Here is a 27443-nt window from a genome sequence, read left to right on the forward strand (position 1 = left end):
TTTTTCCTTCTTCATTGGAGATGTCTATAAGGAAATGGTAACAGGATGTCCACCTTTCTTTTATGGAGGAACATCTACTTCTTAACCTTTCTATAGTGACCTTCACATGGTCAAGTGTCTATACAGATGTAGCCATGTTTATCTTGACTTTGATAATTTGCTGCAGCGTGATATCACACAACAAAAGCCATTGAAAATGTTAGGTTAAAGTTTCCTGACACTGTGTATTCAATGCTTTAAAAGTCAAGATAAGTCAAGTCAAGACGGCTAAATTTGTAATCAAAATAATGAGATTAATATGGCAAGATGGTAGCTTAGTGGGATGGCCCATGAGAAGATTCTGATAGACCAGGGTGTACGATGTAGGAATCGCACCTAAGGGCATGACCACACGTGGCGGATTTCCTCCGCAACTGTCCGCATCAATGCCGCACAGAATCTGCGTTGCAGATTCTGCTGCGGATCTGCACAAAATGTGCAGTAAATTGATGCGGACTAGCTGCTGCGGACTGCGGGAAAAGTGCTTCCCTTCTCCCTATCAGTGCAGGATAGAGAGAAGGGACAGCACTTTCCCTTGTGAAAGTCAAAGAAATTCATACTTACCGGCCGTTGTCTTGGTGACGCGTCCCTCTTTCGGCATCCAGCCCGACCTCCCTGGATGACGCGCCAGTCCATGTGACCGCTGCAGCCTGTGCTTGGCCTGTGATTGGCTGCAGCCGTCACTTAGACTGAAACGTCATCCTGGGAGGCCGGACTGGAGACAGAAGTAGGGAGTTCTCGGTAAGTATGAACTTATATTTTTTTACAGGTTGCTGTATATTGTGATCGGTAGTCACTATCCAGGGTGCAGAAACAGTTACTGCCGATCGCTTAACTCTTTCAGCACCCTGGACAGTGACTATTTACAGACGTCTCCTAGCAACGCTCCCGTCATTACGGGAGCCCCATTGACTTCCTCAGTCTGGCTGTAGACCTAGAAATACATAGGTCCAGCCAGAATGAAGAAATGTCATGGCAAAAAAGCAAGACGCATCCGCAGCACACATAACATGTGCATGACAGCTGCGGACTTCATTGCGGAACTTAGAATCTCCATTGAAGTCAATGGAGAAATTCCGCCATGAGTCCGCCACTGCTCCGCAACAGACAGAGCATGCTGCGGACACCAAATTCCGCTCCGCAGCCTATGCTCCGCAGCGGAATGTTACGCATCGTCTAAACGAACACTTCTAAATAGAAGTGGAAGTCAATGCAGAAACGGCTCCGCTGCGGATTAACGCTGCGGAGTGTCCGCAGCGGAATTTAAGTGAAATTCCGCCACGTGTGAACCCAGCCTAAAGTGACACTCTGAAGAACAATGAATTGTGCAGAACCCTGCAGAAGCTGCTTTAAAGTGGTAATTCACTTTCAGCAAATTAAAAAATTTTTGTTTGTATAATTAAAAGTTATACAATTTTCCATTATACTTTCTGTATTAATTCCTCACGTCTTGCTTGTTGTTATTCAGTAGGAGCATCCATTGTTTACTTCCAGTGGATAAAATCTTGTCCATGGTCATGTGATGGACACACAGGTGCACGGCTCGTTAGAAGACACAGCTCTGATACACCTACTGTAACTGTAACGATCCCAACAACACCATGTAACGAGCCGTGCACCTGTGAGTCCATCACATGACCGTGGACAGAAATGTATCCACTGCAAGTAAACCAAGAATGTTCCTATTGAATAACATCAAGCAGAGATCTTCAAAACCGTGAGTAATTAATACAGAAAGTATATTGCAAAATTGTAAAACTTTTGATTAGACAAAAAAAATAACATTAATTTGCGAAAACCGGAAAACCCCTTTAAATGTTCTGCAACCGGCCCACATCTCCCACCATCATTGGCAAATTTTGATGGACTGTGCGGCTCGTTCTTCTTGAGAGTGCCACTTTAAGAACAACTATAACATACTATGACGGGAAACACTTCCTACAAATATTTTTATTTAGCAATTTAAAGACCTATAAATTATAAGACAAATATAGATTACCGCTAATAGACCAATGGGTGCCAAGACAAGCGATTACTTTTAACCCTTGTACAGTTTCATATGTATGTGCTTTCTAAACACGAGCCTCCTACACTCATAAATGTATTCTTTTTCCAGCCAAATTAGGCGAGAAAAAAAAAAATCGTATTCATGGTGAATTTCTGCAAATCAAAAGTAGCATTAATAATCATTGCGGTTTTCCAATAAAACGTTTCTTTCTAATCCCTAAGAGAAGACCCTGTTTCCCAGGCAACGGCAATAAAGAAAAGACACTTTTCCTGCAACATCCATGAGCTCTCATTAGGCCTAATCTCCTTTTGCTAAAATATTGATTAAATAAAAGATTGCAAGTTATAACCAAGGTCTAATTGCAATCTCTGTATTGGCAAAGGGAATGTAAATGAGGATATATGGGGGCACTATCAAGTTTTATCAGTTTCAATTGAGTAACCAAAGTAGGGGAATTCAGTTCTATCAATCTACAGCCTATCCATCATCCGTGAATCATTTATTCTGTGATCGATTATGTGTAATTGTTCACTCACGGCAATTTAGAATGAGCCAATAAGCCGTCTTAAACAACAGCAACTTCATTTGCTAATATCTACTTAATGCAATAAACATTCCGTTAGCAAATGAACACATCACTTATTACGCGGCGTTCTTTTCCTAGACGTCAGGAAATACAATGCTAAATTTCGGGGCCTGTAGTGACGCTGGAGGCAATTGGGTTGGGCTGTGATATTCCTAATAACGGACTGTTCCGAAATAGCGGCCCCAAGCAGTGCAGCCTGGGGACATGAATACAAAGTTGTACAATTAGAAGATTGCGTTTTAATTTCACGGCCTACCTTCCGTTACTCATTAGTCCTCCATCTCCTCTCTGAAATGTGACTGTGTATTAAAAGCAAGGGGAAAAAAAACAAAGTCAATTACGTTTTAATGCCAAGCTGATCATTACAAAGGTCGTCCGAGTGTAATCCTAGTAGTAATTACTCCATTACCAAATACCAGCGTTATATTAAATATACAACACTCGGCTCGACTTTGTCATCAGACACAAAGGACGATCATTTATTTTGCTGTTCTCTTCTAAATGGATTTTTTCCCCCCCGTGAGGAACGATAAAAAAAAATAATTCTAATATAGACCACAAGACTCATTTTCCAAGCTCAGATAATCATATCGGCACATGACCAAACTGAATGAATCGAAATGACACACAGATGTAGCAGAGCTGATAGTGCCATTGAACCCTTTGCAGCTCAATAGTTTCTTACGCTAAGAATGTTTATCAGTAGTATTCTGGAAAAACACCATGATACTGTATCACAATAAGTTGGGGCTAGATGACAAACTCAGCTCTGCTATATCTGTATGTGCTTATATTATTGATCTGTTACCATGAAATGTGGGATAACAACATAGGTTGACTGGATGCAGTGAGAAACATTTGTGAATACTGGTGGAATTGGAAAAAGTGGTTCTGCCCGAGGAATCCTACACAATCTCGAAAGTGAGAACAAATATCTGGGGTTGCGGGCATGGACACCTTTTCAGCTTCCTCTTGGGTTCACAAATGTTCCTTGGTGCAGGTAAAATCATCATGATAAATCTTGAGAGGGGTGACATTATTTGGGTGTTATAAGGTTAGAGGATCAATTTGGGGTTGGTGCACTGAACCAGGCAGTTGAGTCCACAGGCAACGTAAAAACAAAGTATGGTGCAAACAACAAAATTGTCTAGATGTAAAGTCAAAGTGAGAAAATGTGGTGAATATCCTAAATCTATGTGGTGTATTAATATCATATTCCAAATTTCCTATGAGAAACATAAATACATTTTAAATTCTGCGACCTACTTTGAGTCTACCATTGGGAATATTTTCAGTGTTCCTCTACCAGACTGACTCCGGCACATGACAACCAATAAACATCATGACAAGCAACCAGGAAATCTGCATAGGAAGTGCTCCCTCTACTGGATGGTGCAAGATCAAGCAGAGAGAGAGCATTTCCATTATAAAGATAACACTGACGAGCCAAAATGTATGATGCCTAGTGGAGGAACACCATAAATTTTCAACATAATAGACTCATGATAGAGTTCAGGTAAAACAAAGTTTTAAGTTACACTTAAATGCTAACGTCCACCCTTGAACACCATTTGTCTTTATTTTTTTAAAATCTGAATAGGTCAAAAATTCTGTACTAATTCATTTATAACTGCCAGACCTGTTTTTCTGATTCTAAGCTCCACATCCCTTGCATCAATATAGACTTAAATAATTAAAAATCACCACTAGGAGGAATTTAGGAGCTAAGTGCATACTAATTATACTTACTGTATACAGTATGCTCGTTAGCTCCCTCTAGTGGTGGCTACAGACAAACAATTTCCTTTATTTAACGCTGCAGGAGATTTGGAGCTCTGTACCAAAAAATGGACTTCTGACTGCTATGAACAGTATAGGATGTTGGACCTAGAATTGACATGTGTTAAAAGGTGGACATACACTTTAAACATTGCTGACTGGCTATGCTTCAAGAAAAGTCATTATGTAAATACCAAGAAACTACAGATACAAATAGATGAAGCCTCAGCGGTAGATTATATCTTCATGTAAATCAGTCACATAGGAATGAAGCTAGCCACTTGGTGAACTAATCCAAAATAGGGTTGATGTGCCCTTTGCCCACTATTATTTAATTGATAATTCCATGAATATTGGCGCAGTCCAGAAATTGGCTGGTGAGCTGACCTTGTACGTTTCCTACACACCAGGACAATAGACAATGAGGATACACATCAAACAAATATGTCACTGAGATACATAGGGATTACTGGCTGTAGGGTTTTCCATGCAGGTGCTAGACAAAGAACGGGCTCTATATGGAAGGTGAAGAACACATCTGGCATTGCTCTACAGCTGGAGCCATCATGTCAGCAATGCTCCTAATATTAGAGGAATGCTCATACGTTCACTTAATTAAAATGCAAGACATTCCGGTAATAAAGTAGAAGAGCGGAGATAAAAAAAAATAGGAATCATGAATTCTAGACAGTTCCTGACGGAACGAGCACTGGAGAGAAAACATTGCAGCCAGTCAGTAGTTCATCAATACAAGGTAAGGCTGTCAGATCTCATTGTAATTAAAATCTGCAGTCTCGTTGACAGCTCCTTCCTCTTATCAAGACACTCTCTTATCCCAGGTATCCTTTTATTTCTTTTGTAAGCTTCTGGGTTTTAGTTAAAGGGTTTATAAAAGACGTCACCAATCAGACGTGCCACATAAAATCAAAAAGGTGGGGTCCAACATTTGAAACCCCTTTAAGGCTATGTTCACACAGAGTATTTTGCAGGAGGAATATCTGGCTCAAAATTCCGTTTGGAAGTTTGAGGCAGATATTCCTCTCCCTGCACGCCGATTTTCGCGGAGTTTTTCGCCCGCGGCCATTGAGCGCCGCGGGCATAAAACACCGCGAAATACGCTTTCTCTGCCTCCCATTGAAGTCAATGAGGTCAGAGGCGGAAGCGCCCGAAGATAGGGCATGTCGCTTCTTTTTCGCCGACGCCTCCCATTGAAATCAATGGAAGGCATATTCAGGCCGTTTTTGCAGAGTTTCGGCAAAATACTCCGTGTGAACACAGCCTAAAGTGCCAGTCACTGCTTCCAGTGTAGATGGGGGGCACATATAGCGGTCACCTCTACATTGAAGTGACTTATAATACGGATGAAGCAGAGATAGGTTTATTTTTTTCCATCATGTATTAGAGTTTTCCATTTGACTTCATTATCTTCTCCGAGTTATCACTGTGCACAAATGACAGTTCAGCTCTGCTATATCTGTATTAGACATGAAGTAGTAATTTTTGAAGTGCAGGGCAAATTTTAGAGGGATTATACCATCAAGCAATTGCCATGATATATCATTGCGCCTCCGTGCTGCCCGTTTATAGCACGGCTGTTCTCTTGTGGTGTAGAGGTGCCGGTGGGAGAATCTCTTTGATTCTGATTAACCTTCATTAACCCTCACCGTTCTATGGTAGAAAATAGCAGGGACACTGTTCCCTTGGTCATATAGATTATTTTCTTGCAAATTAGTCTGTTTACCTGGCTGCAGTCCCATGTAAAACCAAATATTAAACACATTTCACAAGGAGTTGTGCTAAATGACAAACTCAGCTCTGCTATATATGTGATTCTATTAGTAATTACTAAATTATTCATTGTCAAGTGCACAGTAATTAGCTTAGTCAACATATAGTTTGGTGTCTAATTCCCAAAATTTCAGGGGTGTTGGGAGTTCATAGTGCTTAGACATTTTTTACTTTTGAAAACAGAAACATGGTGGAATTTAGATGGTTTTTTTTTCAATTATTTTGAGTAGCAATTTCAATGTATACAGTACATACAGTACACCTTAGAGGGTCATTCTGAAGATAGTCTTATCGGACATGCCACATGGTTGTAATTATGGGACCTGTGAGCCCCTTAATCTCTGCGGCAAACAGTCCGCAGCATACAATTAGATCAACAGACGTTATAGAGACCTATGAATGCTCGCTCTCATAACGCCCATTGCTTTCAATGGAAAGGTATAAGCCTATGAGCATCAATGCCAGGTCCTATTAGTTCTGTACACTGATTGGGGTCTAGGGACTGAAATGAGAAAATGATCTGAAACACATAAAATCGGGATACTGCTTTAAGTAGACCATGCTATACCATGTGCGAATAAATACAATATCTTCTCATTACATTCAACAACACTACAATCCTCATACATGTGTTAGTCTTAAGGTGCCCTATAAAAAGCAAGAACTAAAAGACTCCTAGTTCATAATGTTTAAGGAAAAGCTGTTTGTCGTATGGGCATACCCTACAGATGATTGAAGGGTATCCATATAGTGTCAGACGACTGCAGGACCATGTTAAAATCTGATCTACCAAATATCAATAGCAACTAGAGTATAATGGCTTTGGACAGGCATCTGTGACCTCTCATTGCCTGACCACATTAACTGTGTCCCAAAGGATCCCAAATCCCAGATCACCCATACAAATGCATCACCCAGTGGAATATAAGATCCTATTACTTGGCCCTCTATGTTTGGGTGGTCACAATTTGCCATAAAAGCCTCTGGAAAATAAACAATCCTGGGCTCCAAATTTAACATACAGCAAATAATGAACACTACAGGCGCTCACTTCATGCAAATAGCCCCTTTATACTATTTAGCTAACTCTTCGCCCTCTAGTGGTTAGACAGAATATTGCAGCTTTCCGAGACTATACCACCAAAACTGATGTATTAGTTAGCCCTGCTGTAAAACTAACCTAGATATGTCAATTATATTTGGAATAGTTGGAAACTGTAAAATAGCCTGCCATATTTAAATGTATATTATGTCGATTTATTTCTTCATGATATCAAATAGATATACCTGCATTGTGCCAGCTCCCCTTCTTTGTGCCAAGTGCAACTTTGTGGTGCATGGTTGTATCTGGGGAATCTAAGTAAAGGATGTAGAAAAAGAGGATATTCGCCCATTTTGGATAAAAAGTTAACTTGTAATAATCTATGTTGCAGTGATGTGTAAAATGTATCTAGCACATAATTGGTGAAATAATGGTTTTAAGCTTCATAGGCTTTGGAGAAGAAAAAAATTCCCTGCGCGCTGAGCTGAAGTCATCTTATTAGCAGGCTGGATGATATATACGTCTCTCAGAAATAAATATAATCTTTTGGATATTGTTTTGCCTGTAGCATGGAGGGTGAGCGCTCGTATTAAGATCAAGCTTAGGGCATTTCTGAATGTATAGGAACTTGTGGGTTCTGCTTATGATGAATTATCCAGAGGGGGAGACTGACAGGGACCATTCATGGAATGGATAGAAATAATTACTAGCCAGATTCTAATTAAAAATGATAGTTAGCAATTGTGCTGATGTGAATTAATTATATTTAATTCTGAGAGCTAATGATTTGGATGATATGGCGGTGTAGAGGTAACACAGACTAATGGACAGTACCTGCAGGGGTAAAGGTGAAGGACTGAACTGCAAAACAAGAAGGTAAAAGACAATTTGAGTTACAAACTCTGCTGAAGAAAAAAATAAGAAGACATTGTAGTGATCGAGTGATGAGAGCGACGCTTCTCGACATGGTAAAATGACTTTGTTTGAAGCAATAGCCACTCAGCAGCCAATGGAGATTTATATCAAGTGATACATTGCAAGTAACTAGTGGTATTAATGAGAATGTGAGCTTAGTGTATCCCATCTGTAGACAAATTGAAGCTTGTAGAAATATGTTCAGATGTAGCAGAGCTGAGTTTGTTAGATGTAACAGAACTGAGCTAGTTATTGGGTTCAGCTCATTGTGAGATCACTTACTGCTATCTGTAGGTTGGCATAGGACTGCCCTACAGAGGTCCTCTCGACTCTCCTGACATGTCTGTTTTAGTAAATAATTGTATTCCCCATGAAATAACAATTCTGGAGCATCTTTTCTTAGAACTCTATGTTGTGCTCTGTTGTTCATCCTAAAATGTTATGAATAAATTGACAGCTGGGTGTTACCAGTTGGGGGTGTGTCTCTACACAGACTGACAATGTCCAATCAGTGCTGACGAAGTGCGACTGAGTAGGGATACGCCCCTTTGACAAGGGGAATGGTAATATCTAGCTGTCAGTTTATTTAAAAATTTCTAGGAGGAATAACAGAGGAATGGCACAATTCAGAATTCTAAGAAAATATGTTCCAACATTTTTGTTTTATAGGGAATAAAGGTAAGTACTAGAATAGACGTGTCAGGAGAGGTAACAGATACTCTTTAAAGGGTAACTAAACATTTGACAAACTTCTGACATGTCATAGTGACATGTCTGAAGTTTTGATTGGTGGGGTCAGAGCAATGAGACCCTCACCAATCGCTAAAAGAAGCGTCAGAAGCACTTGTGTGAGCGCTCAGCCACTTCTTGTCTGTTCAGCTTTTTCCGGAAAGCCGATGTATCGGAGTACGGGCTCATAGACTTTCTATTGAGCCTGTACTCCAATACATTGATTTCCGTAAAAAGCCGTACAGACACAAAGCGGCTGACCGCTCATCCAATCGCTTTGTTTTAGTAATTGGTGGGGGTCTCAGTGCTCGGACCCCCACCAATCAAAACTTCTGACATGTCACTATGACATGTCAGAAGTTTGTCAAACGCTTAGTTACCCTTTGCAATGTGACAACTAATCATTAAAGACATTTCAGATCTAAGAGTGAAAGGCCAAATTAAATTCTGCTACATCTGTACAACCATTAGGTGACCCAACGCAGCCAATCACATTTCAGTGCAATGGTTTAGCATTTATGAAATTATGAAAACAATTGTCAGACTGTAAACTCTTAGTCAGTGCACATAGTGTTATTTTATCAAAGACTCCAAGTAGTGTTTTATACAATTGCAATTTGTAACATATATATATATATATACTGTATATAAGGATGAATCCACACATAATGACTCTAGGCGTTTAACCAAGATTTTCGGGAAAAAAAATTCTATGGTTTTCCTAAACTGGGACCATTTTTAAAAAAAACAGCGGCAAAGTGCCGAAACATAACCGAGACATAAATATAACCAATAGAAATGGTACGGAATAAAAGGCAACATACAATTATGGATTTCATTGGTTGCATTTTATATTAAAAAAGATGTTGTAGAGAAAGCTGTAAAGAAATATCCTGTACAATTATTTAGTGAATTATTTGTGTCCGAACTTTAAGCTTCAGAGGGTTCAATGGGCATACCTCTATCTGCCCCCTAAGGGTTGATTTCAGGACTGCAGATCTATGGCTGGAACACCTACATTAAAGGGGTTTATAAAGATTAAAAACAGGTCTGATTTTGTTTTTTAGAAACAGCGCCACTCTTGTCAATGGACTGTGTCTGGTATTGCAGCTAATCCATATTTAAGTAAATGGGTCTACCAAACACAGACCACAGGCAAGAGTGGCGCCATTTCCCTAAAAAAGCAGACCATTTTTCTTCAATCCTACACAACCCCTTTAATGTAGGTTTGTAACTATAGACCTGCAGTCCTGAAATCAGTTCATTTTTATAATCCTGGACACCACTTTTAAATCTAATGCAAATCCCATGTCCCGTGCCTTCTAATGGAGTAGACATAAGTGAATAAATATCACCCCCCCCCAGAACTATATTGGGAAGTATGGGAACAATATTTTCTCTGTTGTATTAGCCTTACGTAGATATTTCCAGGGAATCCTAATATAATTCTGTCTTCATCTATATTCATCAATACATTTTAAGGAATATTGCATAATGAAACCAGGTCTGTGTATAAATGATCCTAACAAAACGGCTGCAATGAGATCTTAAAAGAAATGAAAAGTTATCATGTCATATCTCATATTTCTCCTATTCCCCCTAATTCCTTATTCCAGGAACAAATTGTACCAACCTCCGCAGACCCTCCTCCTTACAATCACTTATATTTCTCCTGCCTTTGTTTCCCTGAATCTCCATAATTCCATCCATTAATATTCATCGTCTGGAGAGTTCAAACATCTGCCACGATCACATCTCCAGAGAAGCCGCGCCACAATATAGCACACTGGATCATGCTTTGAAGTACTATTGGTTTGATCTAACATCTTATCCATTTGATCTTCTGCTCTGCAAAGATCTGTCAAATTCCCTGGTCCTGAAGAAGCGCGGCTTTCTGATGTACAAGGAACTATTACATACGCCTACAAAAACCAAGGACTGCTGGAATTATCTGGGTCAGGTTTATTACTGGTGATGTGGAGGTGGAGCCGTAATGAGAGGACTAAACCTACAAGGAAATGGCTATACACAGAAGAAGCGCTCATGCATTCTATCTATCTATCTATCTATCTATCTATCTATCTATCTATCTATCTATCTATCTATCTATCTATCTATCTATCTATCTCATATCTATCTATCTATCTATCTATCTATCTATCTATCTATCTATCTATCTATCTATCTATCTATCTATCTATCTATCTCATATCTATCTATCTATCTATCTATCTATCTATCTATCTATCTATCTATCTATCTATCTATCTATCTATCTATCTATCTATCTATCTATCTAACTTCTATCTCTTATCTATCTAATATCTATCAACCACCCCACTTCCTGTCTCGGTGACTACTATTTTTCTTCATACACCTGATACACAGAACTTAGTGTTCACAGGAATTTCTATCTGTTATTTCAACAGGCTACAGAAGTATGTGTAGTCTTCATAAGACATTCTGCAGCATTGGGAGGGACATATCAGCTAAAACATCACAAGTTGTAAGTTATCCACTAACTCTGCACAGGGTAACAATTTGGGAAGATTTCTTCTACAATCTTTAACTTTTTCTACAACATATCTATCATTTAAAATGCAACAAGGTCAACTCTTAGTTCTGTTTTTGTGTTATTGGGATCACTGGTAGCAATATGACTCCTACCACACTGAACATGAGAACACCTTCCTCGGCCATTCCTGCTCCTTATGTTTATTACTTCTGAGACAAAGATTGAACTGCATTTTGGATTTCATTTCTTACCGGCATAATTGCTGAGCCCCTTTCTCTTCTTTCTGCGCCAGTACAGCCATATACTGAATCCCATGAGAATTACCCAACATGCACCACCAATTCCTGCGATGAAGGCCGGTTGTTTTACAACATCTGTGATCTGCTCGGTGATGCTGTTGTTATTCTCTGTGATTACAACTTCATTGCGATTTCCTGTAAAATAATTTAAAAAAAAAGATGATATAATTATGGTACAGAAGATACATGTATGTTACAACATTGAACAGAAAGTCATGTTAGCATGCCACATGGTCATTTTAATGGTCCAAGCCTTTCTGGAAAGGTAATGTGTGTATGTATGTATGCATGTATGTATGCATGTGTGTGTATGTATGTGTGTATGTATGTATATATGTGTGTACATGTGTGTCTATATATATATATGTGTGTGTGTGTGTGTGTGTGTGTGCGTGTGTGTGTGTGTGCGTGTGTGTGTATGTGTGTGTGCATATGTACATATGTGTGTGTTTCCGTGTTTATGTATATAATGCTGGTTGGATGTTGCCCTGTGTGGCACCTTCTATTGGCACACTTTCCCCATAAGATTATTTGCAATACAGTATACAAATAATTATGCCAAACAGTGCCTAGTTATAAATATCATATAGCGCCTTATGTTGGCTAAATAATAGTTATATACAGCTGCCTAAATAACAATACTTTATAGTGCATCTACCACAATACACTGCAAAAATAATATACTGTACTGTGCCTATGCAGCAGTGCCATACATACAGTGCCAAAGTAATACCAACATACAGTCACCTAATAACAGCTCCATGTGTAATTAAATTGCACAGCTACACAATAATAAGATTTCTGGTGGTCACAAATTCCTTCCTTCAGCAGGTGCATGTGCATCTCTGTGTAGGACCGTTGTGTGCGTGCGTGTGTGTGTGTGTGTGTGTACTGTACGTGCGTGCGCAAGGCTTTGGGGTCACCAATACAAACAGTGAGGGCGAGGTCTTATGGCTACAAAGGCTACATAACCTGCATTGCGTGAATTATTTTTCACATGGATAAAGTTGACTGACTTTTTGTTGTGAGTTGAACTTAAATAGAAAACAATTGTCAAGTTCTACTGGTGTCTAATGAACTGCACGTGGCATGTTAAGGTATTATACTCCGCAAAAGGTACAGTTCATTCCAAACTTTGTCAGCCATGTCTTTGTGGCCTCATTGGATCTCACACATGGTGAGTCTGAATACCTCCCAATGGCTGAGACTGTTGTATGACTATCGAGCGTCTATAGCTGTCATCATCGCAAGTGACTCAAGGTGAAGATGCAGCTGGAAATGTGTGTACTCCATAGATAATATTTAGTTAGTGGTCTTTCTGATGTAATACTCCATTGGATAATAAGTAGAGGACGCTACAGGTATGTTTGTACAGGAAGGTCTGCCATAGCAGGTGTTACAGTAACGATACTGTCAGCTCCGCTAATTAGATGGAAGACAAGCCATGTGGGTGACCTGCATACCTCCATTGTTTCTGCAGACAAAGATGTAATGATATACAATGTCGTCCTCCTACTGGAGACTAATGAAGAATAAAACTAATTTGCTGAAGCAAAAATTAATTAGTCACATCCAAATCAACGGCAATTAATACCGTGAAACTTTGCCACTCGGAATCAACCAACCCCTTTGCAATTTATACTATAATACTGAAAACCTAAGTGCTGTGTATCAGCAAGTAGAATTTTAACTACGCAAGTGTAATTTGGACTAATTTAATGTGTTAGATACAACTATGGATTTATAAACCGTTAGTGGTGCAAGCAAGAGAGAAGTAATATCTTCATGGGTCATTAAACCTAATATAAAGGTCGGGTAATAGACAAATGCTAGATATGTAGTACAGATGCAGCAGAGTTGAGCGTGTACTTTGGTGCTCCTCATTTTAATATGACAAGTCTATATGATTGCAGGTAAAATTATTGAGCTAGCTAAACTCAACTTTGGGGAGCAAGGGTCCCCTCATACCAATTTAGAATAGGTGGTGCTTGCGGTCTCTGTACACCCCCGATGGTTTCAGTCTCTCTCTGCTTTAAAGGGGTTGTCTCATCTAGACAATTACTTTCCATATGCTCTTTTAGGACATATGGACGTCATAGAGGAAAGTTACCTGCAAATGATCATTACCTAGACACCTATCCATATAATTCTTCAATACTTAATGAGTCTGCACATGTCGGGGAAGGCTGATTCCAATAAGGGGTTATCAGTTGGGATAACTCCTTTAAATATAGTAGCTGAAATCACAAAGACATTCATAGGCCCAAAATATTATGTGATACAGTGGCCCTAAAGTACTTAAAGGGGTTATCCAGGTTTATAAAATTGATGGTCTTTCCTTAGGATAGGCCATCAAAATGAGATCGGTGGGGGTCCAACTCTCTGCAACCCCGCCAATCAGCTATTTAATGCAGCCGCGGCAATCTTCATTGTTTACATGGATTTAATTTTCGTTCATACTTGGAAAGGCCGTTACATTCAAAGCGGCTGTGCAAGGTAGTGCAGCGCTGTCCTATTTACTTAGATGGGACAATGCTGTGATATCTTCCACAGCCGCTACAAATGTGACGGCGTGTGCAATTATGCAACGAAAATGAAATCCATATACACAATATGGACCCCACCAATCTAATATTAATGACCTACTCTAAGGATTATCCTACAGACTTTAACCATTAAGGGACTTTTAATCTGATGCCATTGAATTACCATACGAATAAGCTTGTTGCAGTTCACAGGACCTTAAGAAAAAAGTGAGTCATCATTCTGAAAATATGGTGATAAATCTGTTCTGTTTGATGTGTTTTTTGGTGAATTACTTTATGGCTTTGTAATAAAAACGGAATATGTTTTAGATTCTAAATTGTAGCATAGCTGGATATAGATGGTGCCAGCAGTCTAGATGACACGTGATACATATGGCTGCATATCACCAGCATTTTATTATTCAGCGCCATCTGCTGGGAGACATTTATTCTGCAATTTATTGAGATTCACTGAACATTGCAACTGACGTCCCTTGACATCACACCACAGGGGCATATCTATGGAGTGGGTGGCAGGGCATTTGACCTTGGTGCTGGGTGCCAGGATGGGAGTCAACAGGCAATTCTGACTTGGCCAGGGTATTCAGACACAGGGCTTGGGTAGCAAACACAATCTTTGCCCTGGGTGAAAGAAAGTCTGGCTGTAAATTTATTGTAATCTAATCTAATAATCTCAGCAATCATCAGGATTACACTGCATGTGTAAATATAATACACGCTACATGAAACCCAATATAAAGACGTATAAAATAAATGTACAGTATAACCTGCTGATGAATTATTCTTGAGATCTTTGGCTTTGTACTTATATTTTCCCAACTGTGATTTTGCAACTCCATTCAATACTCTAATTATCTATTTTATTTAAAAAGAATAGAAATATTTTATTAGTAATATAAATGAGCTGCTGATCCTGAACTAGTAATGATTTTCCGGGGCTGTTTGTCTTTGGAAATCAATATTTGTTATACTACAATATATAAAAGACAAAGGGGTTAATAAGGATTCCAATTACATTTTTACAAAGCAAACAGTAAAACCCTCTCATCAGTCAATGTGACCCATAGGTGCTATTTCATCTTGCCCGCAACTCGACGGAGTTAATGAACAAAAAAATCCAAAAGGAATATATACAATATAAGAACGGCATAATTGCTTCCAATGCTCGGAGTATTAATGACATAAAAGAAGGTGTCATAAAATGATTGTTGAGGCAGAGACACTGGGATCGTTAAGGAAACAATTAGCTGCCATCTTGAGCATAATTATCAGGAAAAGATGTCTCCTTTGGGCCGGCGTTATTTTTATGTCCAATATACTTGTTCTTTTATCTGCCGAAACTCTTTAACTCCATTTGGCAGGGTGTGCAATGTTATGTGCTACGGTTACATGTGCTTGTATATTACATTGATGTATACGTTCCTATCCCCTATATATACTATATTTACTGATAGCTATTTAATAGGCATTATTTATAAAGCAGCAACATATTCAGAGGTCATGTACACAGATTGCAGTCAATAGAAGGGTTCACAATTGAAAATGTCAGATAATACACTTATATAGGGTGCGGCTTAGTCTAAATGTATTCTATAGGGATGTGAGTAAAACCTATATGACCAGAGGGAGAAAATGTTACCTGAAAACTCTATGAAGATGTTGTCCTTGGTCATATTCCAGCCCATGACCTCAGCGCTACAATCATAAGAGGATTGAGGGTCCATTTGGTGGGTGTATGAACACCCTTAGCCTTGTATTTATTAGGGCATCAGATGCCCTTAAACTGGTGATATTTTTTTTTAACTTAAAAGAGGTTGTCTAGTTTACAAAACAAATTTTTATATATTCCTATTGAATTCTGAGTTAATAAAGGAGTTCCTATGTTCAGGATCCTCATCACTTGGCCACACTTGAGAGCCGTTACAAAGAGTGTATCTCTGGAGGACCTGTCCTGTCCTGCATTACACAAACAATCTATTGATTTGAATGGGCACTGTGTAATACTTAACTTCCCCTGTGATGGCGCTGCAGCAAAATTATACGCTTACTGCTAGACCTCCCCACAGATAACAACTGATCGCTGGTGTTCCTAACAGAAGGATATTTTGTGATCTGCTTATTGTCAAGGGATCGTTCTAGCAAGTAGGGATTGTCCAACGCGGAGAAACCTTTTAATGGAGCGTGCAGTCTACTTAATACATGACTTAAATGGGGAAAGCAAAATGTTACGTATGTTTCGGAATGAAGAACTGTATAATTATTTTAGAAATAAATTAGCTGGAATCCGCATTAATTTTGCTGTAAATCCATTCCTGGATATTATTCAATAGAAAAGACTCATTTATTCATTCACTGCTTCCTTATAACATGACTTGCGAGCTTATTAATACCCTTGTGAATACAGTTCAAATGTAAGTGAAACCTCTGTTATACACAGTAAGAAGGTTACTGCAATCCATTGTTCTAATAATTGTACTTTGCTGTAATTTGTACCAAACGATCCAAAGGAGATAATGAACTAAATTTTTTTAATTTTTTGCAAAAAAAACCTCATATAATTATTGAATGACTTTCTGTATGCGTCTAATATTTCCACTTATTGTATATAATAATAAAGAGGATAGGTCTGGACCTAGAGTAAGGGTCTGAAGTATCAAACAGCTGTGCCGAAGCATTAAATCGCCCTTCCTTCCTACACACAAAGAAGAAAGCCACTTCATGGGCTGAACCAATCATTACGATACGGCAGCTTATCAATTTCCTATGAACTAGTGATATTATTAAGTATTAGGTGCTGCATGCAAGGTGTAACTAATGAACCATAAAATAAGGGGATGTAACCTATTGACTTACCCGGGGCCAGTGCTATCACTGAGACGTGAGGCACTTAGCACCTCCTGACTCTTTTTGTCACTAGGTCATGGAAATAGAACACAGCATGCAATAGGACCTATAGATGATGAAAATGTTCATCATCCATTCTCAATAGGTGCAAAGAGTTGATTTAAAAAACACTTTAACAATTTCGGAAGAGCAAATATCAGCAGCAACGGTGATCAATGCCATGTTGAAAAATGAAGCTTGTGGTCAGTTAGTCCAGTGGCTTATTTAGAAGCAATTCGCACCAAGGGGTGTACAACTTGTCCGATCACACATGGCTTATTACCCATCACTACTAAAGAGGGCACTGACCCTGATGGCCTGGACACCAGGAGCTTGTACCTACTGCACGACCCTAAATTATAAACTTGTGGAAAGGCAGCTGCATAGGATGTTGCTACATTCCCAGTTTATTAATTTGTCAGTGTCATTTCAGTGCGATAATCTGGCAGTTTTACTTGATCACTCTATGATTTTATATATGGTACACGATAAGGCTACGTTCACACACAGCGCATTAGCTGCAGAAAATTTCAGCAGCAATTCCACAGAAAGCCACAGGGAAATCCGCAGCTCACCAAATCGTGCGGTTTTTGGTTTGTTTCCCTATTGAAAAACAGTGTCTACAAAAAAACCCACTATACTCATCTCCCTGGCCCCCCGCCGGCCTCTGTACACCCAGCCTATAGCGATGACGTGTTGTCACATGTGACCTCTGCAGTCTGTGATTGGCTGCAATGGTTAAACGTTAACATGACATGTCATCCCTGGAGGCCGAGTGTACAAAAACAGAGTGTACAGGGAAGCGTTGCCATGGGAGAACAAGGGGAGGTGAATATACTGCTTGTTTTTTATGTAGACACTCGGCTGTTTTTCCACAGAGAAATTTGTCCTAATAAATCGTTGCCACGGTAGTGCAAGTAGAGGTGAGTATAGTGTTTTGTTTTGGTTTTAACAATCAGTGTAGTTTTTTTAAATTTGTATTTCAAAATTATCTGGACTCGTGGATTTTGCTGTGGTTTCATAGGTAATCTGACATAAAATCTGCAATAGCATTTGATTGCGGATATTTTTTTTTCCCTATTTAAGTCAATTGGAAAAATATGCAAAAAATCAGTGCACTTTCCAGAGCAGAAATCGTAAAATCTGTGCCACAGATCAATTTCTGCGCGGAAAATTTCCACAGAATGTGAATGAAATTTGTTCAAATCTCATCCGCTTTGCTGCTACCGCATTGCACTGTGCATTTCCCATCTGTAAATCCGCAGCAAATCTGAACAAGCCTAAGGGGGGCATCGATAGAAGGGTAGCTAAATGGAATAACTTTATATATTAAAAAAATTTCCTTCTACCAAGTGGCTTAAATATTCCTGATATGGCAAATACATTCACTGTCTAGAACACTACAGCAGATATTAGAAGAGGGTAATTAGGTGAGGTAACAGACTGTGCTTATTTTATAGTAATATATCCCGATAAGTTGCATTGTTTGTTAATGCCTCTGAATTAGCTGATGTTGAACAGCGTGGTCTACTCCAAGGTGGAATGGAGCCGAGAAACCATCATAGGTCTGTGTTCAGTTGAATGCTCTGCTGATTTGATTACAGCTGCACTTCTATATCCTAGAGAAATCCCCAGTGACACCATCAATGGTAATACACTGGCAGAAGAGCAAAACGGGTCTGAAAAGTCCCAGATTTGAAATTTTAGTAAGTCTCTAATGTCGAATTACGTGTTCAGTGTTAGACTCATATTATGCATCGGCTATTAATGAACAGTGTAGAGTCTAGCTACAACCCACGGACTGAAAAACGTCCCAAGGAGCAACGTGAGTATATAAAGAAGAATGTTTTATGCTCTCCAATCTTACAGAAACCAACACATTGCGTAAAGAATAACATTATTCATCAAATAGCATTAAAGAGCATGTACAGAATTAGAAAAAAATTCGGATTGTTTCCAGAAACATTGCCACTCATGTGCATGGGCTGTGTCTGGCATTGTATGTTCACCCCTATTACTTGACTAGTTATAAGCTGTAATACCAAACAAGAAGATCTATTTTTTTTGGTCTTGTACAACCCCTTTAAGTCCACAAATATAACATTGCAAATAGTCTATTGTTTTCTTTATCAAGGTTACATATAAAAGTAACCACTATGACTAATATACCTATAGAAAGTGGGAGCCCACAAGTTCCATTGGTCCCATTCTCTTGCTACATCAGAAGTATAAACCAGCACAGGACTCATCCGTTCCACAAATAAGGGAGAAGGAAACAAGCCTGAGGGTTAAGCTGGTCTCCCCAAGTTATTTTGGAAGGGGGTGCATTTAAGTGCTGGAACCCTTGTTCCTTGATGAAGAGGGTGGTGGAGTGATCCAGTACCATATGGAGCCCCTATTTTTAATTATTCTATAGAACCTTTATGGTAGACCCTGCTCTTTATAAAAATAATTACTACAGGAAGCTTTTTTTTTCTCTACATAAATGGATACATAGATACAATATCTAAATATTTTTTTAGCATAGTCTAAAACTATTACTATTCTAGGTTCATAGCTGAGAGTAATTGTATTTGTTAGTGTATATGAGGTAAAGAAGTCTAATTTCTTCTGTCCCTGATGCCCATAAAGCCTGAGCCACAAAACAAGGCACAGCATCACAGTATCAAATGGCTTGTGATGGTCCTGGATGTCCTAGTAGAGATTTAGCATCAGAGTTTTAAGCCGCACCGTTAATCTCTATTTACTGGATTTTATAGTTTGCTAATTTTTTTACTAACAATTTTTCATTTAAAAAAACATTCTTACCGATTAATATATGCTGAGGATCACTTTTTACACCAATGCCGGCACTTGTGCTCGCAGCAACCTCAACCTGGTACTGGATTCCGGCAAAAAGTCCACCAATCACCACTGATCGAATGGCAGCATCTACAGTCTTGTTGATGTGGAATCGCGTCTCATTGCCCAGACACCATATCTGTATACAATCCAAAAATAAGTAAAAAATACAATAAGTGTGTGTTTTCATAGTAACTATCACAATTTATACAATCTTTCACAATGCTGTATTTGGAATGGCTCCAGAAAGTTGAAGGAAAAAAGATATTTAAGATGATGGTGCGCTTCCTCAAGGAATAATCTTTTCATATGTGCTGTACTTGAGATTTCTGACCTATAAAAACATTTAAGCACAAGACTAGGAAATCAAAGAGTTTTATTTGATCTAAAATGGCTACTTAAACACCCATATGTTTTCCATCTGTTGACTGAAGTATATCCTTTAATTGCATCTCATAACCGGTAAGGATTCCCTTCTGTTGAGAACATTGTACTAGAAATAATATGTAGGGGCTATGTGTAATACATGATGTTATAAGAAAACATGTCCAGGGAAACTTTTCTCCCTTTAGCTCACATCATCCAATACTAAATGCATTGTTTGGTATGATACAGACCTCAATAAGCTCAAAGCCATGCAGACATTAGTCTATATCTGCACCGATGACATATAACAAGATACCTTTCCACAAGTCAAAAACATTTGGCAGCAATTCTTATATTAAGATATCGTATGCCCTGGTCTGTGAGTCTTCGGTTCAAGCCATATTCCATTGGGTCAATAGTTCTATATATTTCACGACTTAACTCTAGTACGGTTTGGAGTTAGTTTATCTCTATGTACAGTACATGGAGCCCGTGGGTTATCATATTCTACTAGACTAGGGGAAGGATATACATCAAGCCTGGGCTGTTGGTACAGTACTTGGTACTTATCTATTTTGGTTCCACACTGATGAAACTCTTCATATTAATGTGTCGATGATAAGAAACAGTGATGCCTCTTCTACACTTTTTTTAGGCTACAGACATAAATAGTCATTGATGGTGAGAAACTTGACAGCTCAGACCTTGTGTTCCTTTGTGGTCTAGTTGAACATCTATACCCCATGTTCTTGCACCGTTGGAGGAACCATGGAAACTACATGAAAGAAATGTGTGTAGGTCTAATTTACCTTGACTTATCCAAAAATCCAAAGTACCTGCTGACCTACAGCATTCCATATCCTGAACCTCATATACCTAAAGCTCAAATTTGTAGCAGATCTCTTAAAACCTGTTCAGAAATTTGCTAGAAGTGCTATCCAGGAAAAGCACAGTAGGAGACATTAGACAACCATTATTAATAAAGCGAAGATATTGGAGATAGTACTCTTTGTTGATAGGTGCAGTTCTATATCGGCAGGCTGGTGACATCATTGTGACCGTTCCTTCTTCAAAAAAATAGCCACACATTTCTGTTATTTTACCACTCGAGATTCTTATTGCAAAATAAATCTCTCTCAGATAAAGGTCAAGAACCCAACCCAATGCAAACTTGTACTACGTACTTCTAAATCTACTCTGGTCTGAAATTCAGTAACATAAATTAAAGAAAATAGTTATCATCATAGACGGGATTCTTTACTGTAAGAGCAGTGAGAATAAGGAACTCTTCTTGCATTGAAGGGGATGGTTTATTAATTCAGTAATTTATTCTGACGGTCATACTTGTATATGTTAAACTTAGTGGTCTTTTTTCCATCTTACTATGTTACTAGGAGTCAAAACTCGAAAATTAGTCACTATCATATATATTATCATATAAGCTTTGTAAATAAGGAGTCGAAAATCAGTTCCCATTTAATTACAATTATTCGCTAAGTCTACAAAAACTGCCGGCGTCTGTTTGATTTCTAATTCAGGTAACTGATAATAATCTCAATGCTTTTGACTGCTACCAGTGTTATGGAGAAGTTAATCATATGTTAATCTGCTTTAAATCTAATATGAAGAATATAAAGTGCCCCCACCATCAAGATTAATTTCTTAAATCAGTAAGTATTGACGGAGGTGAAGTTGAGGTTAATATCTGCGTGGGGGTTAATAAATCTTAACGCAATATTGATCTCACCAAATAAATATACACATAATGACTATGTATTTTAGGATCTTACATTTGCACAGAGGATAATCTCTTGGAACATGTCAGATGCACTGTACTACAGATGATAATAATAATATGCTTGTTGGGCTCAGATGGAAGATGAAAATGATATTGCTTTCCAAAATTGAGTGAGCAACATAATAAGTGAAAGAATAAATTCCCCATTATTTGTGGGGGGTTTTAAATTGCGCTTTGCAATCCGTTCATGTTGTATAGAAGAAAACAGCATTACCCTATAGTCCTGAATAATTCCATTCTGGTGATCGGATGGAGGGGGGTCCCAGGAGACGCTGATGCTTGTGCTATTGTTGCTCCCGACTGTCAAAACTGTAACAGACTGCGGCGGAGCACTGGGGGCTAGAGCAGGTGAACAGAAAAATAGGAAAGAGACATTAATCCTTTGAGCTGAAGTCTCATTTTTAGTAACCGAATGTATATCCAGGCATGCAGAACCCTTTGCTCAAGATCCCTGCAGACTTGAATATGCAAACATAGCAAGGAGCGGAGCATGAAATATTAGCTGTTGCGATAACATCTGTTTAATAAAAAAGACAACATTCAGCTTATTTGCTCTTCAGCAAAAATAAACCTTCTCATTTATTAACATACAGACGATTTTTTGCTTTGTTACGGAAAAAAAAATCACTAATAAAAATCTATGTGTTAGAACAGTCTGGGTAGATATTTACCATTATATATATATATATATATATATATATATATATATATATATATATGTATATGTATATATATATGTATAGAAAAAAAAAAAACATATATATATATACATTGTGTATATATACAGGGTTAAAGTCAGGAGCCACAAAAATATCAGATGCTTAGACGACAGATTTGAGGATTACTATTATTTATAAGACTAACGGATGTGCCTACATTAACCTACCTCATCGCTTCAAATAGAGGAGGGGGTGTCATGTAAATATGGGTGGTATCTGGCTTTGTAAATTTTGTAAAGCATACAACTCCTTTTAATAAAGTAACTCTGACTGTAGCTAGTTGACCACGGCAGATCCCACCTCTATGCCACCCTGGGATCTGCTTTTATTGCCCTAATAGAGCTTATTAAAAAATATTAAAATATTGTTTTATTGCTATATGTAATTGTATAGCTCCAAAAAATTTTTCATCCAGCACCCTGTAAAAATTACATCCATAGGGCTCAAACACGCGAGTGTATTATGACCACGTACAACCTCCAAACTGTACAAAGCTGCAATACGGCACCCATAGACGTCTATTGAGCCCTACTGTACTTCAGTTTCCTTCCCATTTGAAATGGCGGAATATTCTCCCATGAAAGAAAATCTCCATAATATAGTGCCATATGGAGAATCGTACTGTGGCACATATGAAGATTTGTTCTATTGAAGTATGCAGCTCACATTGAAATGCCTTAGCAGTGAACATACCATTGGTGCAACCTGTGCCGCTAAGCCCAGTAGGAATGGAGGGAGGGCACTGCCACCTTAAAAGCAGGTTTGTACTGTCTACTGGATTGCATGTAAGCGACTGATCTAATGACAATGGCTCACAACTGTTGGTGGATTGTTAGAAATGGTGGGGTGATTTTATATATATAATGTGTGTGTGTATATATATATATATATATATATATATATATATATATATATACAGGGTAAATAGATAGACAGACAGACAGGTTTACATTTTCAGTTGCATAATAAATACATAGGTCTTTCAATCTTTATTATAATTATATTTCTATAAATCGATAATTATGGAGTCATGATCATTTAGCGGCGGTCTTCAGTTACAGGGTATTAACATCCTATGACATACACAGCATCTTATATTTTGCTTGTTTTGTCCATCCACACACTGTGCTGAGTCCGGGTACACTTGTAGTCAATTTCACAAAAACGAGTCAATATCCAATTCATTGAGTACAGACTTAGAAGACAAAATATCTATTGATTTCTTTGCTTTTTCTCAACTCAAGGCCAAATTGCTTGAATGTGCGGAGGAACAAAGGAAGGGTAATAAAAGGCTATGCTTGACGAATCCCAATACTTTGTTCTTTAATTCCCATTTCTGATCTACAGGCAACATGTACACCAAACTATTACCAGGAAACATTATACAAACAGCTCCTCCTTATATTCCCAGAATGATATCAAGACGTATTAGTAGGTCCAGTAGGAATGTGCTAAATCTCCTGTGTAAGAAGTAGTGGTGGAGAGTAAGCAGAGGTGGGATGAGGGGTAGGCAGATTAGGCAGTGGCTTAGGGCACAATTAAGAGCTAGGATGGCGACCCTGATTGAAACTCTGAATGAATGTGTGAACTGAGCCAAATAATCTGCCCCTTATATCGCCTATAGTATCTGTATAAATGATGAGTTGTATTAATAATCCTTATAATCATTAATTGTAATGTCATTATTACATCTAATGTAGCCCTAGCTGAAAACGGCCACAGAGTAAGGACCAAATGCCTGACCGCTGAAAATCCTACATTACAAAAATAAGTTACCTTATGTTAAAATAGTCTTAGGCCTTAAATAGGAAAAGGGGGAAAAACGGGGGAAATGTGGCACTCGGACGTATTAGGCTTTGTTCACACAGTGCAGATTTACTGCAGATTTTGCAGCATTTTTTAAGCCAAAACCAGAACTGGATCCAGAAGAGGAGACACTTTAAAGAGGTTTTTATACTGGGCGATTATCGGGCAACCGAGCAATCATAGAACGCTCATTGCCGATAATTACCCTGTGTAAACAGGGCAGCAATCAGCAGATAAACGGGCAAATGCTCATTCATCTGGTGGTCATATAGTTTTAAAAAAGTTAAATATTATCGGTGTTGGCAGCACATCTTCCTGTGTAAACAGGGGGACGCATGGCCGACATGATAATAATGTATGGGGACGAGCGATCGGAGTAACGACCGCTCGTTCCCATACATAGCTCCGTGTGACAAGAGCAAACGAGCTCTGATCAACGATGTCTCGTTGATCGGCGCTCGCTGCACCTGCCGATTATCGTCCGGTAATAGGGGTTTCAGTCCTTCTTTCAGAAATCAAAATCTGCACTGTGTGAACAAAGCCTTAAAGTCAGTACTGAAATGTAAATTTACTCATACAGATAAGCTATTCCTCTTACCACAAATCCTTTAGACTATGGATGGTCTGTACATGGTGAAAAACAATTCAACTCCATTTACTCTTTCGAGTTGAAACTACTATAGCGGTTTAGGAGAATCAATTAGGGTATCAGGATCACCACATCTTGGAGAAATGACTTAAGCCTAATTATCCTTGGTATATATGGACTGAGAGAGAGCTGGTAATCATATATATATATATATATATATATATATATATATGTATACACACACACACACACACACACACACACACACACATATACATACATCCCCATGTCCCCATGTATTTTAAGAACAATGTATATAGTGTCTCCTACTCTGTAGTCAACGCTTCTCATGGTCTACGGAGTCAGATTTTCATTTTAGCCAAGAATGATTTCTAAAGTAATTTTGTTATCAGCAGTCGCCAGAGGAAAAAGCATTTTTGTTATATTTTGTTATTTCGCAGGACAGTTTGAGCGGTAAGTGTCTTTTGGCGGACATGTATGAATTAACCCTGCTGAGAATAGTTTGAGAAGTCAAGTTGTAGACGACCTACTGGTCCGATTGCACAGATTATCATGATGATGATCAAGCAACATTTAACTTTTCCTTCTGAAATGGCAAAACACTTTTCCTATCTTCAAAATGTGACTTTTTTGAGCTCTTATTGGGTAGTCTTCACTCATCAAACTTGTATTTCCAGCTCAAGTATCATCATTCTAAGCATCTAACTCTTATACGGGAAGACTGAAGTGATTACCAGACGTTTAATTCCACACCTGTGCATCTGCTGTAAAAAAATTATTGGCAGGGAGCATACCTGGCACTGCATACACACAACTCTATCATGTGCACTGTGAAGAAGAGCGCAGAACATGAAATACATCTGTTTATATATAGAAAAGACTAGGATACATTTTTACATATTATGGAAAAACCTGCCATTTCATAAGACTACGATACCTCAAAATGTCCCTATGTTTAATGATTAACCTGTGAGGCCCTGTTCACATCTGCATTAGAGGCTCAGTTAGTGACCTCCATCACAGATCCGGCAGGGATTACTGGAAAGAATAGCGCGGCATTCTGCATTTTTGTTTCCGGTAAAATCCCGGACACCCCGACGGTAAGCCAAAAGAACCCATTAAAGTCAAACCGTTGCTTCCATATTTTCCCTTGTTTTGCTCCTCTGACGGAGCAGAACAACGGAACAGAACGACGAAGGTGTGAACATAGCCTCAGTGAAAGGACATTATTTCAATAGAAGTGCTGCAATACTGATCAATAAAAAAAAATTACAATTTCCAACGTAAATTATTTTTGAATTATTATTTTATGTATTCACTGTAGAATGACTCTCAATGGTGAAATATACCTATACAATTGTGATTGGGCATAAGGCCGCATACACATGGCCGTATTACGGCTCCATTTTGTACAAAATTTCAATAGGACACCTGTAAAGGTGTATGAGGCCTCTTCTTTAACTCTGTATGCCTTTGATACGGATGTCTTTTTCTGACAGATTCTACACAAATTTGACAGATAAAAAAACTTGGTATGCTCCATCGCATGCCATATAACAAAGCTATTCTCCCATAGGAAGCATTGTTACTAGGGGAGAACATCTCCCCTATATGGTACCTGACACAGAATTGAACAGTGGTACCCAGAGTTCCATATTGCCTCATGAGGCCCAAAAATTGTTAGCACTATGGTCAATTTTACAAAAATTACATGCGGTATCAGCGAGGTAGCTATAGAGGGTGCAGAGGTAGCAGTCACAACGGGTACTGGAGGTGGCCCAAAGGGCTCTCTGTCACATAAGAAAAAAACTGTGTTATAAATGGCACATGGTACTGTTGTTGGGGGGCCCTTTTACACATTTTGCATCGTGGCCCACAAGCTTCAAGTTACGCCTCTGTAATGTATGGTTAATCTGTAAAGCAACATACCTATCTGAACTGGATAAGGATTTTGGTGTTCATTTGTTTTAATAGGGCTCGGCGGAAATCAAGTACCAGTAACTGTAATCTTTACTGCCGCTCTGAAAAACCCTCACAAGATGGTGAATTCAAAAAATATCCTTCACAATATTCTTCTCTGGTGGTTTTCTATCTTCCCCTGCTCATACAGCTATATAAATGAAACCACTTGTCTGGGGAGGCTGTGGTTATTAAATAGACCACATTGCAAAATA

General features: G+C 38.6%; 1 protein-coding gene across 15 annotated transcripts in view; it reads right to left on the reverse strand.

Annotated features, from left to right (window-relative positions):
- ROBO2 (roundabout guidance receptor 2) overlaps positions 1–27443 on the reverse strand; it is a 962581-nt gene that overhangs the window by 46170 nt on the left and 888968 nt on the right. For 8 of the 15 annotated variants that reach the window (XM_075854478.1, XM_075854491.1, XM_075854487.1 and 5 more), the window contains 6 exons: positions 22349–22473; positions 19938–20109; positions 11653–11835; positions 8077–8103; positions 7488–7556; positions 2890–2932 (listed from right to left, as the gene is read on the reverse strand). In XM_075854478.1, coding sequence (XP_075710593.1) covers positions 2890–2932; positions 7488–7556; positions 8077–8103; positions 11653–11835; positions 19938–20109; positions 22349–22473 — 619 coding nt within the window. The remainder of the gene's footprint in view (positions 1–2889; positions 2933–7487; positions 7557–8076; positions 8104–11652; positions 11836–19937; positions 20110–22348; positions 22474–27443) is intronic. The other 7 variants (XM_075854490.1, XM_075854486.1, XM_075854489.1 and 4 more) reach the window with 2 other exon arrangements.

Source organism: Rhinoderma darwinii, chromosome 2 (genome assembly GCF_050947455.1).
Source record: "Rhinoderma darwinii isolate aRhiDar2 chromosome 2, aRhiDar2.hap1, whole genome shotgun sequence".
Lineage (NCBI taxonomy): Eukaryota > Metazoa > Chordata > Amphibia > Anura > Rhinodermatidae > Rhinoderma > Rhinoderma darwinii.